Here is an 18,052-nt window from a genome sequence, read left to right on the forward strand (position 1 = left end):
TAAACGGTTACACTGGTTATTTTTCTGCCTTCATTGCATTCGATAGCGTGGGGAAAAGAGGGAATGCGTGGTGAGGAGGTGAGCAGGGCTGGGAAGGAGCGGTCCGTGTTGGTGGAGGACAGCAGCCAGAGCGCAGAGGCGTCTTTACAATCACTAATCGGGTCCAGTGACCAAATCCAGGGATAAGGAGTGATGACCCTCATGTCCCCTCACACAGGCAGTATTGTTATAGTTGAATACCGTGTTTTATTGAGATGATGACATCCAAGATGTAAATAATAGAGCTATAGGATGTCTAACTAGAAACAAGCGGACAGGGAAAGGGAAGAAGCTGCGCTGGGCTGTGACAAGGCACGTGCTGGGTTTAGTGCTGTTTATTTGTGCCCTCTGTTCAGTGGCTCAGTGTGACCGTCTCCACGAGCGGGAGGGCAGTTCTGCGCTGAGCCCTCCAGCTGCCGTCGCACAGAAACTTACGTTTAAATCACCAAAACTTGATCCCAGCAGCCCCTTCCTTCTCCCTCCCCATTCCCCATCCCAAGCAGTGCCTCAGCTAGCTTTGAGACAGGCTATTTCAAATTAACGTGGGGTTTTTAACATCCTTTGACAAAAGCACAGAGCGGGACTTTGGGCACTAAGCTCAGCTTTTCTAACAGCGCTGTCAAGCAGCAGCTCTTACCACACTGAGTGGGAGCAGCTGCTAAAGCACTGAGAAAATCCGTACAGAGCAGACCCTGCCTGTCGTAGGGAAACTCCAGAGAACGTGCTGCTGGAATGAATGGCGGCTGTAAAACCCATTACCGCAAATGCAGCTTGGAGTTATTTGTAGCTGAATTTACTGTGTTGCGAAGTAAAAAATCACTAGAGGTGAAAAATTGGGTGGATTCCAAGGCCTGAGGTCCCACGGTTGTAGAAGGCCTGAAGGTGCAATCAAAGCTTGGCCAAGGAACTTGCTGTAAACACTTGACCTGAAGCTCATGAACAGCCCGGCCAGGTCAGCTGCCCGATGTAGAAGGCAGGTGAGAGGGATGGGTAAGTTGTTTGGATCCTTAAAGAAAGTGGTTTTAACTCGATGGACTAGGATAGGGGACACAGAGAGAGTTCTTTCTGCCTCAGATGTGTTCTTGCCGGCACTTTAGACGCAGTAGGCGTGGGGACGGTGCTTGGGTCACGGCAGCGTGTCCTGAGGAAGGAGTTTCGCTGCTTTAGGCGCCTACATGTGAATCTCACTGTGACTTTGAGGAAGGCAGAAGAGCACGCGTGCTTTCCGCAGGACGGCTTTGTTCTCAGTGTTAACGGCAGCGCGCTGCTCGCGCTGTACAGCCAAACAGAGAGGTGCTGTAGTCTTGTTGCGTGGAAAACGTTGTTAAAAGCTTCGGAAATTAAACTATGAATGTTCCTTGTCTGTAGGGTGAGGTTCCTGCTTCATACCGAACAGCCGTAACTGTATATACATCTCAAATGCATTTGTTCTGCTGCATGTTCAATAAACCGTTTTCCCTACTTTGCGCTGTGGCTGGCCCTCAAACTCACCCCATCGTCTGTACACCATCCAAACTAAGCAGAAATGGAGAAGTTGCTCTTTTCTAAAACCACAGTGGTTTAAAGCTGGGCTTAATTTCAGTTCTGGGTATTAGAGCCAAAGCAACTGAAAAAGCCACGGTACTGCTGCCGTTGGTAATGAGGTTTACATTACCAGGGAGGGGGCTGCCAGACCATGTTGGAACAAGCAACCTCAACATTTTTATGCAGCTCCTTCTTAAAAGTTATATTTACATTTTTTTTAAAGTTACGTTTATGGAAGACAAGAACAATTCCCCAAGCAATAAGCAAAAGAAGACATTTATTCGAAAAAAAGCAGGCAGGTTTATGTACAGCGAGCCACAGAGGAAGAGTAAAGTCACATCCTGCCATCTTCAAGGTCCTTCCAATGTGCCTTCTTTGATGATGACTCGTGCGAGGTTTCGTGCAAGAGCCAGTCTCAGCATCTCCACTTTCATCGTCTCGACATCATCCTCCTGGAAGCGAGCAGAGTTTGGGTCAGGCTGCTGCACACAGGAAGGGCCTGGCAGCAGGTTCTCTCCCTGTGTTTGGGAAGCGAGGACGCAGGTCGTTAGGACGGAGCGCACCTCTGTAATTACCTGTACAGGGACCTCCTGAGAAGAGGAGAAGCTACATTTCCTACTTTTTAGCTCAACGCAAGACAGCACTGCCAAGCCTTTTCTTCTTTTGGCAGCTGCGGAGGTTTGCATGTGGAGAAATGGCTCCCTGTTCTGCGCCTCGAACGCTTCAGAGCTGGAGCTGTTCGATGGCAGCTCCTCAGCTTTTCATTGCCCATGTAACTTGCAATTATTTATCTTGGAAAAGCATCACAGTCCAGTCCCAGTCAGCAGGACAGTGAGGAGTTCTCTTCTGCTGGGTTTGCGTGCACTGAAATATCTCTGGATGGTGCCCCATTTGGCCTCCAAAAAGCCTCAGTAACTCGGGCTCTCCCTCTTTTCTGACCCCACCACCCCAGAATATAAATTTAGAGCTCGCTTTCCCCGCCCCTCCACACAGCCCCACCACTTCATTATCCTGCTGTTCTCAAAACAGGAGCTACCTGGAATTTCTGCTTATCCGACTTCCCTGCGGTCAGGTCTTCCAGGCATCGCATCAACTCGTAAGTCTGCTCTGCTGAAAATATCACCTGTGGAAATCAAAGTATTCACTGAAAATGATCAAGTTTAAGGACATCACAGAGTCTGAGAAGATAACTGAGAGGCAGAGAATGCTTTCACACTCCCACTGATCCACTCTGACCCATTACATCCCGGGACCAGAGGATCATTCAGGCTGGAAGTGATTTTGGGAGGTCTCTAGTGCCACCTCCTGCACAAAGCGAGGTCAGCTGTGAGCTCAGAGCACATGGGTCTGTCATTATTAATACTAAACTGCTGCGTTCTTGATGGATCTTAAAAGCAAACAACTGAGTTTAGAAGAAAGACGCACGCTAGAAAAATCTTCAAGTACCAGAAAGAACTAGATTCAGTGTGCGTTTAAATAATCAGCACACGTGTATTCCAGGAAACCAAGTTTAGAGTTGATTGTCCTCTCCTGGGTCCTGTGTGCGCCCACAGACAGGACATTTGGGTGGCTGTGCCGTTCCAGAACTGCCGTGAACGGTTCTTCTGCACTGGAAGTGCAAGTCTCAGCCTGGAGGTGCAAAGCAGGGGTCACCACTTCGAGCTACCTTGTCAGGAGGAAAGGGAAGGGTGTGGGGGGCTTTGTCACATGTCACCAGCTGCTCACCTCTTTCTGCTCCAGCAGGGGAAGGGCGTCTGTCAGCAGCGTCATCCAGAAGGAGCGGGGAGCGATGCGAGCCGTCATCAGCATCAGAAGCAAGCGGGCAGCTTCCGAGAACCGCTTCTCCCCGTACAGCCGGTGGAACTCTCGGTACTTCCCTGCACACAGGTGTTGGTGAAGGGTAAAAGGCGTCAGTGTCTGTCAGACCTGGGGGACGGGATGGCGGGAGGTCCCTTTGCTCCCGTGAAGCCTGTGCTTGAACTCACCCCAACTGACAGGAGGCTCCAAAGGAGCTGAGTCTGGGGGAGCGGGAATCTTGGGCATGATGAAAGGTTGAAGTGCTGAAAATGCAGGCAAAAACCTGCTACTGTTTTTTGTAAGGTTTCTGTTTGAACCAGCCTGTTTGCTAGCGGGTACTGCCTGGTGTGCTGAGTGTTTGCAGCGTGAGCAACAGCACGAGCGGCTTAAAGAGACTGGTGGTGTCTGCAAAAAGTGGGAATGGGAGGGGAGGGGTGGGGGGTGAATGTTCTTTTCGATATGGCAGAGTATCAGGAGGTCTGAAAGGCTTCATTGTCTCCTGATTGCTTAAATGGTAACTGAGATCTTTGTTAATGTGGAAAGTTCTGCTTTTGCTAAGAATTAGTTTGGTCGATATCCAGCACATGAGAACTGGCTGAGGATTAAAGTGATTTCTTGTGGCTTTGTTTGTATCCACTAAACTGTCAAAATACTGGAAGTAATGAGTCCCATTCAGATTCACCTTTGACTAATGCTTGAGCTCAAGAGAGAGATGTGAAAATTGTCCAGCAAAAGTACACCTGATGTTTTTAAAGCCTCAAAAGGAAAAAAGAAGCAGAAACATTTTCAGGCCCTTCAGGATTTTCTTATAAAAAGCAGAAAGGGAGGTTAATTTCTCTATAAACGCAGTTTATAAACACAATTACGCAATTAAAATACAGATCTTTGAGGCTGATGCAAGGGTGACACTGGGCATACAGGGATCTGAGGGATTCCCAATTGGGTAAGTCACAGTCAGCTTCTAGGCTTAATTTAGGATAAGGTTAAAATGAAGGAAATAGTTCCAATTTTGCAAGCTTGGCCCAAATGGGAACAGATCAAACTCAGGATAAACCCTCCCTGTAATGCTGCTGTCAGCCAGAAGGGAGTCAGTCTAACTGCAACTGCTATTCCAAATTCCTCTTTGATTTCGGCCCCAGTAACTGGGCTTGGTAACTGCCACAGGCACATTTTAGCTCCGTTTTGTTTTGGTCCGTTAACCAAAGGGCACAGAGCAGCTGCGGGCAGGTGCACACAGCGCACGCTCCTGCCAGCCAGAAGGAAGCTGTGGTGTGGAAAGGGAACGAGCCGGAGGCCTCCGCTGCCGCTTGGCACCATCGCTCCGGTGCCAGGGTCAGAGATCTTTTGTTTGAGTGAGCTTGGAATTGGCACATGGAACCAAAGATGCTGGCATTTTGGAGAACTTTATGATGTTAGTAAAATTATCACATTGTCAAAATAATTTAAACCAGTGGTTTATTCATTTGAAGAAGCCCCCAAAGGTCTTCCAGACTGTGTTAGTTAATATTTCTAAGTCTCTCCATGTAATGACACAGTCTGGAAAAAGACTAAGCAAGGGGAAGCCTGTGAGTGCCAGAATTCGAGGCCATCCTGCTCAAAGCAGCACAGAACAGATCCCTACGGTGAGTGCAGGTGGAAATGCAAGCAGGAGGCATCCCAAATCATCCCTGTCATTTGCCTTCCCCTCATCACTAAAACAGGACGCAGCCAGACAGAGGAAGAGACAAATCCAGACAATTCCATGGAGTTAACTGCGTTCTAAATAACAGATCAGAATGAAAACTGGAGACACTTCTTACCAAGAAATGTCAGCCGGTCACTGAGCAGCATGGATGGTCCCAAATTATCAATGAGGTCCAAGTCAGAGAAGGATCCCCTTTCACAATAGTCCTTCAGGAATCTAGGGGAAAATAAAACACAGTGACAGCTTAGAGGGGAGAACACTGTTGACATTATTTTGTATCTCCTAATCCCTTCCCAGAAAACTTTACTATACAACAGAGTTCCATATTAACCTGGCGTAAGGGTTTCAGAAGACAATTCCTGGGAGTGGCCAATGAACTGCTGTAATGTGTGCTTCATTTTTCTAGGTTTTGTGGTAGTTGAGATCTATTCTTTAAAAGGAGTAAGCGAAGGAAGGCGCACAGGAAGCTGAGGCTGGTGGATGCATAAATAACACTCACAGATCATAGCAAACGTTCTGTTTTTCTGCTGTGTAAAAAGGTTGATAAGCAGCAGGAACAAAAACAATTCTAAAAGCTTTTCATCTGTTTTGTCACAGCCTTCATTACGCTGCTTTCTTCAGAGCTGCTTCCTGTGGTGGCTTTCTGTCACATTCTGCTGAAGGAAACATGATTCCCACTCCCCCAAAGAACAAATTAAAAAACCCCAAACCAGCAGCAATGTCTTCCTACTCCCTTTTTTCACTGCTGAGGACAGAGAATTGCCTGGCCACCTACCCAGAGTGTCACTTCAAAATTATACTCTATGCAAAGCAATTCATACCTGCCTATTTCCAATTAGCCCAAAAATACATGACCTGGGTTGCTAGAGATTGAAAAGCATAAAGAGAGTTGCCATAGCTTTTGTCTAGGCCTAAGCTAAGCGTTAGCATCTTCAATTTTGTAACAACCTTTCCACCCCTGCAAGGTCAGATATTGTGACAAGTTTATGTGAAACCAGGGACACGATAAAACTTTACTCTTTTTTATGTATAATTGTGGTTTGAGGTTCTTTTGCAGAAATGGTGGCTTAAGTGGCTCCCACTTACTTGTTTGGAGACTGTATGGTGAACCAGATTGGTTAAAAATAATCTGAATGAAGCACAGAAGGGGATTATCCTCCACCCAAACCAGTTTCTTGGTTCCATCAGGCAGCCACATTGGAGCAAGCGAAAGGGCAGTGATACTGCCAGAGATATTGCCAAAATAAAGGTGTATCAAGGCAAGGTCTAAGAGGATTGGACTGTGAAATAAGGCCAATCTGTTTCATTTCTGGATTTCATGAAGTGAAACAGTGTAGAAAAGAAACAGGGCATTGCAGATGGGAGTACCCATGGATGCTGTTTTCTAGTCCAGAAGCAAGTACTTGGTGTGAGGGAAAGATAATCCTCCTTCTCTGGGCCACGGCAGAGCTGCTGCCCCCCCATCCCTTCCACCCCACGCAGCAGCCGCCATCCCAGAGCTTCAGCTACTCACCGGTCAGATATCAGTGTAGCAAAAGCCGCATCTTTAGCTCTGATGCTCCACGACAGGGCAGAGCCCAGGCGGTTATTCCGCAGAGCTTTCATGGCCATGATTTTACAGATGCTACGAACTTAGGAGAAAACACAGAATTAGTTTCAGCAGTTCCACTTGTATCGCTACGGAACAGTGAGATTTAAGAATCGATCACCTTGTTCGTGCATCTGTCTCTGCTCGCAGATCCTCAGCACTTTGAGGGCCTTCTGTTCGGTGTTGAGGGGTATCCGCTCAATGTGAAGCTCCAAATACACCCTGCCGTATTCCGGACAGTGGTCAAAGTAATCTACCCCCAGCTGCCACAGGCTGAGAGAGGCAAAAAAATCATCAGGCATCCCAATGATATAAATCTTAAATAGGCATAACAGTAAAGCCACAAAGAGAATCTGAGTCTGCATTAATAACAGCTCTGATTAACTTGGTATTCAGACCTAAAAAGGCTTTTACTTTCTACCAAATGCCAGCTGCCTGTTATACAACCTGGGAATACCTGCACCTCACAAGTTGCTCTGTACCAAAAAAAGCCCCAGTGGCAGGAGCGATGCTGCTCTGGCCAACACGCTTCTGGGTTCTAACAGACAGCCTGTGCCTGTAGTGCAGGAAAGGAAACAGGCCAGGGTTGTACGATCCCTCAGGGATGCTGAAATCCTAACAGTGGCTTCTGTAAGTTTTGCCTTTTTACTTCACTAACATGAATTTGCTTGGGCTGCCTTGATGTTAGTCTGTCCTCTGAGTGAAAAAAGTTGTTACCTGTGATGGGAGAAGAGTCCTGAGGCATATTCTAGCAGGAGGAATTCCCGCATGTTTGAACCAAAACTGGGGGGGAAAGAAAAAGAACCAGGCATTATTAGTTGTATCTCACTGGAAAAACACTGCTGACTTTATTTCACAAGTACTTTTAATTTATGCAGCGTGTTTTCTCCTGGGCTGTCGTAATAAGCTTTGTACCTCAGGTGTAAGCATGCAGGTCAGCTTTCTCCTTGGGGAGACCTGCCAAATATTTACAGCACTTAGCAAATATAACTTAGAGGAAGTGCTTTAAGAAACTAAAACTTGAAGGAAATTCAGACAGCAAAAATCAATCGCTCAAACTTAAATTTATTCAATGCATAAGTATGGAAACTCTTTTTAGATGAGTGTCTCACCATTTCCAATAATCACAAACATTTGGGCCCTTGATTATAGTTCAGATAAAATTATATTTTTAAAAAATCCTAACACTGTACTGAGGCACAGCTGAATAGCACGTCAAGGGCATGAGATGAGCAACCGCTGCTGCTGCTTGTTAGAGCATCTGGGTTGCCCGTAACTTCAGAGGCACATGCAGCAACTTTATTCTCCTTCTGTATATGCCCAAAATGCTCCTTTTCAACCAAAATCCACATGCTGTTTCCGTCATCCTTGAATAATCAGTGCAAATACTCACTAGAGATTGTGAGACTGCAGGAGTTTACAGTGATCCAAGAGGTCAGTGAGATGAGCCACAAACCACCAGTTGCTCAGGGCGATGCTGTATTTGAAGCAAGCAAAAGAAAGAAAAATCTAAGCCTACTGCTGCCAAGGAATGTGTCAGGTTTTCCACAGGTATTTCTTATCCATACAGAAGCTCTATTACAGTAAAACATCTGGTTGCAATGCCCCGGACCTAATGGAACACTTTTAATTGCTGCCTGCTTCGCGTGTTCTTGCTGAATACTTTGGAAGGGTGATGGAGTGGCCTGTACCCATATCCTCTACCCCAAATACTATTGCAGTGAATGCACGCAGAAGTAAAAACCTTAAAACTCAACCTGCATTCCTTGATCACTTGATGCATCTCAAATTCAAAGGCTGCCATTAAAATTGTGTCTAGAGGCTCAGGGCTGCTTTCTCCTCCCAGGAACAGGTCCATACTAGACTGTGGAATAAGATTACAAGACATGATAAAAGCAGAAGTTGCGAGATGGTAAAAGGAAGACATTAGATTTAGCAGCATCGTCTAGGTTATTTTATGGGAAATAAAATGTCACAGAGACCGGACACATTAACAAAAAAGAATTATTCCTTATTTTAGCATAAGGAATCTGGGAAAACAATTTGCAGGAACAAGACTGGTAACATTAGACGCTGAAGAGAGTTGGCGTTCAATGATTATTTGTCCACTATGTCAGTCTCCCAGTCCACATATGAATTCTAGGAAGCATCTTACGTAGTTACTGTAAGATATCAACCCTCACAAAGTTTTCTTTAGGTAGGGTAACCCTTGTTTGTGTGAAACAGTGGAAAATATAAAAATAATTCTATTGCATGCCTGTGCATAAAACCGCAGTTCCATTGGCTTCACAGTTGGATGGGAATACAGGAGTCGAGTAACCAGAAAGTGGTACCAAGTAGTCAAGAGTTCCTTCTTCTCCAGTATGGCATCCTCATCTCCCAGCAGGATCTAACAGGAGAAAAACATAGGAGTAATTCTGCAAATTCAGCAATGTACACTGCTGCATCATCAACTCTTTATGGGCTTTACTCCCATTTTGCAAAGTTGAGAACTTAATCAAAATGAAATAACACAGATCCTTCCTAAAGCCCAGTTTCCTAACCAGCCTTATGGCCTTGGCCATGAAAACAATCTGCCCAGAATTGTGGAGACTGTTGCAAAACAAGGAACGCGGTACAGAAGACTGGCTGAAATCTCTTGATTTAAAGAACAGATCAGCAAGAATATTACTTATGGCCACACAGGGCTTCTGCAATACACAAGGACGGATCCAATACTTGTCCACAGATTCTTTCCTTCCCAGCAAAAACACACCTTGCAGATGGATTCCATGTGGGAATTGGAAGCAAAAGTTCCATCCTGTAGGTACCGCTGACATTCTTCATGCCAGTGCTGCCATTTCAGCTCCATCTCAGTCAGTGTCTGCGTGTTGCTGAGCTGAATGGAGAAGACGATGACACATCAAATAAAGGAAACACCAAGTCAGATCACAATGAGCATTTGGGCTGGACTCACAGTCATTCATGCTAAAAAGCCAAACACGGGGTTGCCATTAAGTTTTTCCTTGTCCTACAGTGTCTTATTTTACCCACCTAAATAAGGCAAAGAAGAGCCTATGGGAGATTACCGTGATGTAGCCACAATTTTTCCCCCACAAGGAGATCACTAAAACAGGGGAAAACTTTGCTGGTGAAGTCTTCAGAAAATTTTCTGTGTAAGAGAATAGTTCTCAGCAGTGTCTGTTTCAGACAACCAGATAACGTATCCTGCTGCAAACATTATCCTTCCAACTGCGTTGGTTTGTCACCTAGCAGGCTTTTATCTGAATGGTTGGGACTTTTGGGCAATTCAAGAACACAAATGTTATTACTGCAAAGTGTTAAGACTGAGATGTTTTGATTGTGAACAAATTATGATGTTGCAGGAACCACATCAGAGACAGTTCTCTTTTCCCAGTGGAAGTGCAAGGAAGAAATCCACTTTGTACATACACTGGGCACAGGCATCTTCTTCATCAGGTCATCCAAGATTTTGTACATGTTCATGGATGTGGGGTTGGCACTGACTTCCTTGGAGAGCAGATGCCGTGCTTCATCCATTCGGCCTTGCAGCACAAAGACATCCACCTGCAAAAACCACCCACGTGTGAGCACCACACTGCGCAAGGCTGCAAGGAGGAGTATCAGAGGGGAACTTAGACTTGCAATTTTGGCAAGTGGAGTTACAATGCTTAAACTGTAGCCCCCCCTGATTCAAATGCATGGTGTAATTCTTGACTTGCGTGGAGAATGAAAGGATCAGGATGTGAATGAGGGGCAGGATGATTGTCAGAATGGCTTTATCTTAAAACCTACGCAGGCAGACAGAAGCCGTGTCCTTGGTATCAGTTCCTGAGATGTAGTCCAGTGTCAAGTGGGGAGGAGGAAGGCAGAACACACAGGCATGAATTCTTTTTAAGAATCTTACAGGTGATGATACTCACTACATTCCAGAAGAGCTCGTGTTTCGATGGATTTTCACTGCTCAGAACTTCCCGGACCATGTTGTCCACATCACAGACATGAAGTCGAACCCAGTCAAGGAGGCGAAGCAAAAGGGGACCAGCTTTACACAGAGAAGATATTGTGTTAGTTCCCCCGTTTGTTCCCAAACTGTTACTCTACCTGTTCCTAACTTTGTTTGACAATCATTAGATGAGGGTTACTAATTGTATTTCTATCTGCAAGTAACATGTTTGTCTGCATAATGTGATTTCCTTAAAAGATTATGTACTTCTTTAAAATGCTGGTGTAAACGAACTGACTTCAGAAATGGCATCCTGAAATTAAAGGAATTGCATCAGAGAATGCATAAAAATGTTAGTTGGCATCAGCATACTTGATGCTTAAAGATGTGTTTATGCTTGAAAGTCAAATAAGCAACAACTTTTGACATCCCTTTTCTTCACTACCCTTCTGTAAAAGAGACAATTTAATTGTCATGATGGGAAAAAGTAGAAGGCAAATTGAATAGCTTGACATAATTCAATATGAAGACAATTTATTAAGGCAGAAGAGGTACTAAAAGGCTTATTGACACTTGTCATATCTCTAAAACATATCAGGATATGACACAATAGCTACTACATACATTTTAAACAAACAAATAAGGAAACAAAACCCCTTCCATCTAAACATCAGAATAGTTCACTGCTCACCTGCAGCTGCTTCAACAAACAGAATCTCACACAGGTTCCAGATCAGCTCCATGGCAGAGAGAATAGACACCTGAAGAAAGCAGGGCCACATTTCAGATTTAGCATTTATTCCAGTTAGGGGTTTTTTTTAACCACACAAGGGTATCTGCTGCCCATAGCAATGGGTCAGTTAAGATCAGCTCTTACAGACAGAGAAATGTCATATGGACATTTCAGAGGTACAAATGAAAAGGGAGACCTCAACCTGTCTATACACGTTCAGCTCCGAAAATAAGCAAGCTGTTTGTGTAGTGAAATGTGATGATAATCTGTCATCAGTGGGAACTACAAAACAGTATGAAAAGTGTTCTTTTCAGCCTTTTTGCACTCCTGAGACTAACATTACAGACAGCAAAGTAAGGGAGAGAGAAAGGCCAATTCAGCGACATCAGTGCAGCAAACAGGACAAAACTCCTGTGAGCGCTCTGCTCTTCCCATAACACTCCCAGCGTCTGACAGTTCGTGGTGAACATCTCGACCTTGCTACAAGGCTCCAACGTGGTTTGTTGGAACCTGAGCATTTGAGAAGTGAAGTTTCAGAAAGGTGAGTACTGGCTCACAGCTGGCTTGCAGATGGCAAGAAAACATCACACTGAATATGTGTTTAAGAAACGGCAGTGAATCCAGACACTGGGCATCTCTTTATTGTTATATAAATAATGGAGCTAAGTATTTATTCCTATGTATTCTTGGCTATGAACTGCATCCAATATACTAAGCCAGAACTAAATCTGGTGTTGGCCTTGGTGAATTTACCAGCCAGTGATTCATGTTTAGTTGTGACTACGTGACAGACTGCAGGTTACCTGAGTACTATACTGGCTGTGCAGAGCGGGGTCCCGGGCTGAAACTGAGGGAAGAATAAGGAAAGTCAAAGAGCAACATATTTACCTTATTTCACAGCCCTTTCTGGGCTCATAAGTACATACGACAACACCTGATCACTCGTCAAGCACAGACCTAGAGGAATACATGGCAAAGCTAACTTCTATATAAAATTTTATTTGTAACTTTTAGAAATAAATATTGTACAAACCTGGTTATGGCTATAGGGCAAGGAGGGAAGGAAAGAGTAAAATCTCACACTTTGAAGGGAGGAAGCAAGCTGTTAATTTGGACTCAGTTTCCCATAAAATTGCAACCCAAGATATAAAAAGATATTAAAAAAAAATCTCCAACCAGATTTACAAACCAACTTGGAAATCTTGAGGATGGAAATGGAGTCTTGATAATGTCTGAAATCTACACATGCTATTTTACAGTAGCTGTAATAGCTTACAACTGAAATGGTATTTTTTAAATCACAAATAGCATTTATTTTTATTTCAGTAAGAGAACAAACTAACTTACTAGCTGCCTGGTGCATGTCCTCCATACAGGCTCTTATCACTGACCGGTAGTTTTTACTCACTTGAACCAATCTGCCAAACACAAAAAGGCCATGGTCAGAGGGAGCTGTTTGAGTTTTAGTCTCATGCCCACTGTCCGCTGAAATCTCACAGGCTTCTCTGCAGCACTGGACGCTCCCAGGCCCTGGGTGGATGTAGCGGGATCAGCGAGGCTGCGCACAGTGGCTGCACGTGTGCTGCACAGATGCGCAAAGGTGCTGGTCAGCATGGCTACTGGAAAGATCAAAGCCTTTTTTGGTAAAATTACCCTGAAACTGTCATTTTTCTCCGCACTGCTGTCCCCAGCAGCTCTAAGCAGTCTGAATTTATGGGGTCAATGGCACTTGCCCAGCTAGAGAAGGAGCAGTGATATTGGGTGTTTCCCACCCTCCCGCGCCCCATCTCACTGAACGGGTTATCATGCAATGGAACAGACACTGGGAAGCGGTGGAGTCACCGTCCCCGGAGGTATGTAAAACGTAGATGTGGTGCTTAGGGACATGGTTTAGCGGTGGACTTGGCAGTGCCGGGTTAACGGTTGGACTCGATGATCTCAATGGCCTTTTCCAACCTCAGCGGTCCCGCGGTCCTGTGCCCCACTCACTGCGCTTTCCGGGACTTCCCCGCCAGCTCCTCCTCGCTCCGCTGCAGCCCGACGAAGATCCCGTGTGACTCGTTGAAGAGTTTCCGCAGGGTCTGGATGTAGATGTCCTGATCCTTGCGGACCACGAAGAGGCGGGAGGAGCTCGGCCCTCCGTCTCCCGCGCCTGCAACACCCCCCGTCAGCTCTCCGGGCCCGAGCGCCCGGCCCGGCCCGGCCCCGGCCCGGCACCCACCTCTGCGGCCGAACAGGGTCTCACACACCAGCGCCTCCGCGGGGCCCCACGCGAAGCACAGCTGCCTGGCGGACGGGTCCGCTCCCGGCACCACCAGCAGCGGCGGCTCCGCGTCCAGCTCCTCCATGGCGGGGCCGCGCTCCGTTCCCGCCGCACGGAGAGGCCCCGCCGCACGGGGAGGCCCCGCCGCGGCTGCCCGCGCCGCTGCCTGCGCCGCCCCGGAGTCCCGCAGCGCTCCGGCGCTTCCCCGCCGCGCTGCCGGCCCCAGCTGAGGCGCCGTCCCGGGGCCGGGGGAGGGTGCCCGGCGGGTCTCCGCCGATTCGGGGCAGGCGCCGGCCCCTCGCCCCGGGAGCGCCGGCGGCTCCGAAGGCCCCCGGCGGGGCGGGAGTGGGGCGGGAGTGGGGCGGCGGGGTGGGCCGGGGGGCTGGGCCCCGCTCCGCTCTCGCCCGGAGCTGCCGCGGGCGTTTCCCTGAGGCCGGGAGCGGCTGAGGGGCCGGACAGCGGCGCTTCCCTGAGGCCGGGAGCGGCTGAGGGGCCGGGCAGCGGCGCTTCCCTGAGGCCGGGAGCGGCTGAGGGGCCGGACAGCGGCGCTTCCCTGAGGCCGGGAGCGGCTGAGGGGCCGGACAGCGCCTCCGGAGCCCTGTCAGGCGGGAGGGCAGGTGCTCCCCTGGGGTCTCTGAGCGGCCCCGAGGCCGCCGGGGCTGGTGTGCTGCTGCCCCGCCGAACCTCGTCTTGGCCTCCGGCGGGGAGGACGGAGGCTGCTCCATCTGCTTCATTTTCTTGTGTCGGCGGTTTGAGTGCCGCGTGGATGCGGTGCTGGCTCCGGGTGCGAGGTGATGTAGTTGTTCAGTCAACGTTGTCGTTGTGTTCACTTCATTGACTCGATTGCCTTGTAATAGCCACTTTCTCTTATTTCTTTACGCACTGCAAACACCTGAAGATAGATGAGCCTCCAGGTTGTTGAAGGTGACATTCTGTAGAGTTGCAGAAGCTCCCAGGCAAGCTCTTTGATAAAGCTGACTAATGACATGCTGTGTGTCGTGACTCCCGTGGGTTGCCCACTGCTTGGAGAAGGACTCGTAATGAAGCATTAGATCCATCGCAGCAGGTCGGGGAGCCGAACTGGCAGATGTCAGGGAGAGCTCTGCTGTGCACGTGTGCATTATTCGCTTACTCAGGGTCATGAGATCTTTCCCCTTCTCTGCCTGGCAGGGGTCAGGATGGGGGTTAATACCCCCAGAGATGGGCAGTTTGCCTGGGGAGATCGCTGGAGACTCCCTGATCACCTGTCGGTGAACTGGGAGCTCACGTACTTATGGGTTGGACTTGAGTATGTTATCGGTTGGACTTGAGTATCCATTAGTACCTTGGTGTGATAGAACACTAACCATATGCTGCTCTGTTCCTTTCATTCTGCTGTCCTTCCCATCTCCGCATGCCCCTCACTCTTTGCCTACCCGTCACAAACTCATTCAGGGATATAAGAAAAATCTTAGCGATGTTGTCTTGCTGAGCTCACAGCCAGAAGCAGCCAGTCCCTCTCAGACTTTTTGAAGAAGCTCACTAAGAATTAATTTTTCAAGATAGCTTAAATCATTCTCTGTCCTCATTTGACAAATGCTGCAACACTCCACTGCTAAATTGCCTTTTTTAACTTCATTTGCTACTGCATCCATCATTTCCAATAAAAATAAAGCTGGCAGTTATCTTTGGTAAGAGCATGTTGTGACACCGATTGTGCTGAGAAAAGGAAGTGGCGTCTATTCAGGTCAGTCAGGAGGAATGGCTTGTTGCAGGGTAGAACAACTTAAAATAACTCTTCAGAAACCTGCTTGAGAAACTTAAGATTAATCAGTTTTATCCTATATTGTAAGAGTAATTGTAAGGGGAAGGGGGAAAAAAAATCAAGTCCCGATGAGGTGGGAAATTACCAAATTGCAAAATAGGAGGTTTAGAAGTTGTTTCATGACTTGTGAGCAGAGGGACAGGTCAGCATCATGAACAGGGAAGGTACCGAACAGGCAGTGCCCCAGGGAAAAGTTACTTTCTGTTCCTGGTGCTACACTAGTATTAATGAAGAGCAAACCCTTAATAAGCCACTCAGACCTTCAGGTTGAGTAAGCAGATTCAACCCTACTTGCTTGCTTTCACCTTCAAATAACTGTTTGCTTGCTTTTATTGCATTGTACGAACTGCAAAGTAACAGTTTTGGAGGGGCTGGAGTAGCTTTTGTAGGCTTGTGGTTGTTACTGTGCAGTAGCACACATTTGTGCTGTCTTAATGTCCTAAAAATCTTAATGTCTTAAAATCTCAGTGTGAAAGGGAACATGTTGAACACCCGTAGTCCCTGCCCTCTCCAGAAGAGGGTGGAGAATTAAGCCCAAGAGCTCTGCAAGATCTAGACATGTCACATTTCTTCCTAATAAACCTGCTGTACAAGAATGAAGCAAGGCATGGAAATATTTCAGGAAAGAACACGTGGATTGGGGTTTTTTTCCGCAGAGATGGAATTTCTCTGGAATTCTCACTGTGATCCTTCCCCATTCACTTCCCTGAACTCAGTGCATTGGAGGGGAGGAGCTCTGAGGGACACAAAGCTTTGCCTTTGCCCCCTCTGCTGCTGCCTGGACCCCACAGGTCTGCGTCCTTTGTAGTTCCCCTGTGGCTTGTCCCCTGCTGCTCGCTCTAGCCAGTTATTTTTGCGGTTTTTTAGCCCTCTTTATTGTTAGCTCCACTGGATCTCCTGTATAATGTGAGTTTCCTCTGTGGCTACATTAGAAGAAAAGCCATATAAATAAGAGGTTTGTAGAAACCTGCTCTGATGGGGAATCCGTGAGAGACCAATGGTGATACAACTGAAACAGTTTTCAGGTTTTTTGAGCACTTCTGCAGCGGTAGCGAAATCCCATATGTTATCATAAAATCTAGTGTATTTTCCTATCTCCTTTTAAGCAGATTTGTTCTGTTTGTGATGCTGGCCTCAAGGTATGTCTCACTTAACGCCATTCCTGCATTCAATGCTTTCATGCTGCCCTCAGGCCTTGACCAGTTTGATCCCACCTCCCAAAGAAATCCTCCTCCTGGCCCTGCAACACAGGGATCTTCAAAAAGGGAGGAGGAAGAGGTGGAGAGCAAAGAAAAACAGGACAAATCGAGCAACATCAGTCTTGTGACACCATTCCTCACAGTGGGTGGCTTCTCTGTGATGTTGCATCATTGCTAAAAATAGAACTTAAGGTCTTTTGGGAAATGCACTGGTCTTTTGTTCTGTGAAGTGCCCTGTGTGTTTTGAGCTTTGCTTAAAAAAGCTGTGCATGAAGTAGAATAGTGTGGGTTTAAAGATGCTTTATTTCCTTTTTTTCATGTATAGTCCTGCTTCTTCATGGTGATCATGGACTTGAGAAGGTCCAAATGGCTTTGCCCATTGCTCTTTAGACCTGAAATATAAGGTGAAGGAAGATTGTAGGAGAGATACCCCATGAGACTGTGCTAGAGGGATTTGGACAGAAGCACATTGTTTTCTCTAGCCACAGGTGCTTCTTGCCTCCCAATAGCTTAAATAAATAGAAAAATAATAACGAATAATTAAATGCAGGGAAAACAGGCAGGATAGACTGATTGGAACAGTCTTTTGATAATAAATCAAGGAAAATGACACAGATAGGATTGGAAAGTACTTCTCAAAGGAGTATCAGTTTGAGCTGCAGTCACAATTTAAAGCAGCATCTCAGTTGCTTTCCTGGGTCAGACCAGACCAAGCTCTTCCAGTGTCTCTGATTTTTCCAGAACTGATTCATAAAGACCTTCGAGAAGGATTAAAATACTAAAGCATTCTATGAAATTTTAGATGACATTTGATCTTCCAGAGTACTGGAGCAGGGAAATTTTACGATACGTGGGAGCCTAGTCTACAGGGAGATGGTAAAAGACTTCACTACCTGTTTTGTGGAAGCTCAGCTGGCTGTACAGGCCATCTTCATTGCCTCAGGTGAAGAGAAGCTGCCAAATTAACGTATTCTGTGATTTAAGTTGCAAAAGATGTATCCATCATTAACCAATTGACATGATAAAAGCTTTCTGACTGCCTGCAAAACAAGGGGATATTTTTCAAGTTCTAGATGCTGACAAGAGGGAGACAGAAGATTAAGGGATACATTGTTTAGAAGCAGACTGCTTAGTTTATATTTAACTAATAATTAATAGATATAAGTAAGAAACTAAACAATTATAACGAACATAATAAATTATTTCTTAGTATAGATTCATGTCGAAATTTTCAAGAATTGTAATGCATATGTAATGATTATGTTAATATAAGCAACACAAGAGCATCCAGTCGCTGGAGCACTTACGGAGGATGATCCCCAGTGTTCGTCAGCACTGATAAAATAAAGAATGCTGCTTAACATTATAATTTACTCTACTGTTAAGTTTATTTCTCTGTTTCACAGGTAGCGTTGGGCTGTGTTATTTTCTTCGCTGTGGACTCAGGTAAAAGTTCAGCTTTCTGTTGTCTTCTT

General features: G+C 46.4%; 1 protein-coding gene across 3 annotated transcripts; it reads right to left on the minus strand.

The window, feature by feature from the left end:
* Nucleotides 1-1,813: 1,813 nt before the first annotated feature.
* Nucleotides 1,814-13,703, minus strand: NUP85 (nucleoporin 85). 3 transcript variants are annotated; one of them, XM_080356282.1, is made up of 18 exons: nt 13,533-13,703; nt 13,301-13,463; nt 12,659-12,729; nt 12,115-12,158; nt 11,270-11,339; nt 10,556-10,677; nt 10,065-10,199; nt 9,388-9,510; nt 8,890-9,021; nt 8,390-8,496; nt 8,026-8,109; nt 7,350-7,415; nt 6,754-6,905; nt 6,558-6,675; nt 5,160-5,260; nt 3,289-3,440; nt 2,600-2,686; nt 1,814-2,015 (listed from the first exon to the last, which is right to left on the minus strand). In XM_080356282.1, the coding sequence occupies exons 1-18, from the start codon at nt 13,657-13,659 to the stop codon at nt 1,914-1,916; spliced, it is 1,956 nt and encodes a 651-aa protein (XP_080212408.1). In that variant the 5' UTR covers nt 13,660-13,703; the 3' UTR covers nt 1,814-1,913. The 3 variants fall into 3 exon arrangements, with proteins under 3 accessions (XP_080212408.1, XP_080212407.1, XP_080212409.1); XM_080356281.1 differs by having other exon boundaries at nt 13,301-13,703; XM_080356283.1 differs by lacking the exons at nt 1,814-2,015; nt 2,600-2,686; nt 3,289-3,440; nt 5,160-5,260 and adding an exon at nt 5,385-5,517 and having other exon boundaries at nt 13,301-13,703.
* Between the last annotated feature and the right edge of the window lie 4,349 nt (nt 13,704-18,052).

Source organism: Nesoenas mayeri (assembly GCF_963082525.1).
Source record: "Nesoenas mayeri genome assembly, chromosome: 19".
Classification (NCBI taxonomy): Eukaryota; Metazoa; Chordata; class Aves; order Columbiformes; family Columbidae; genus Nesoenas; species Nesoenas mayeri.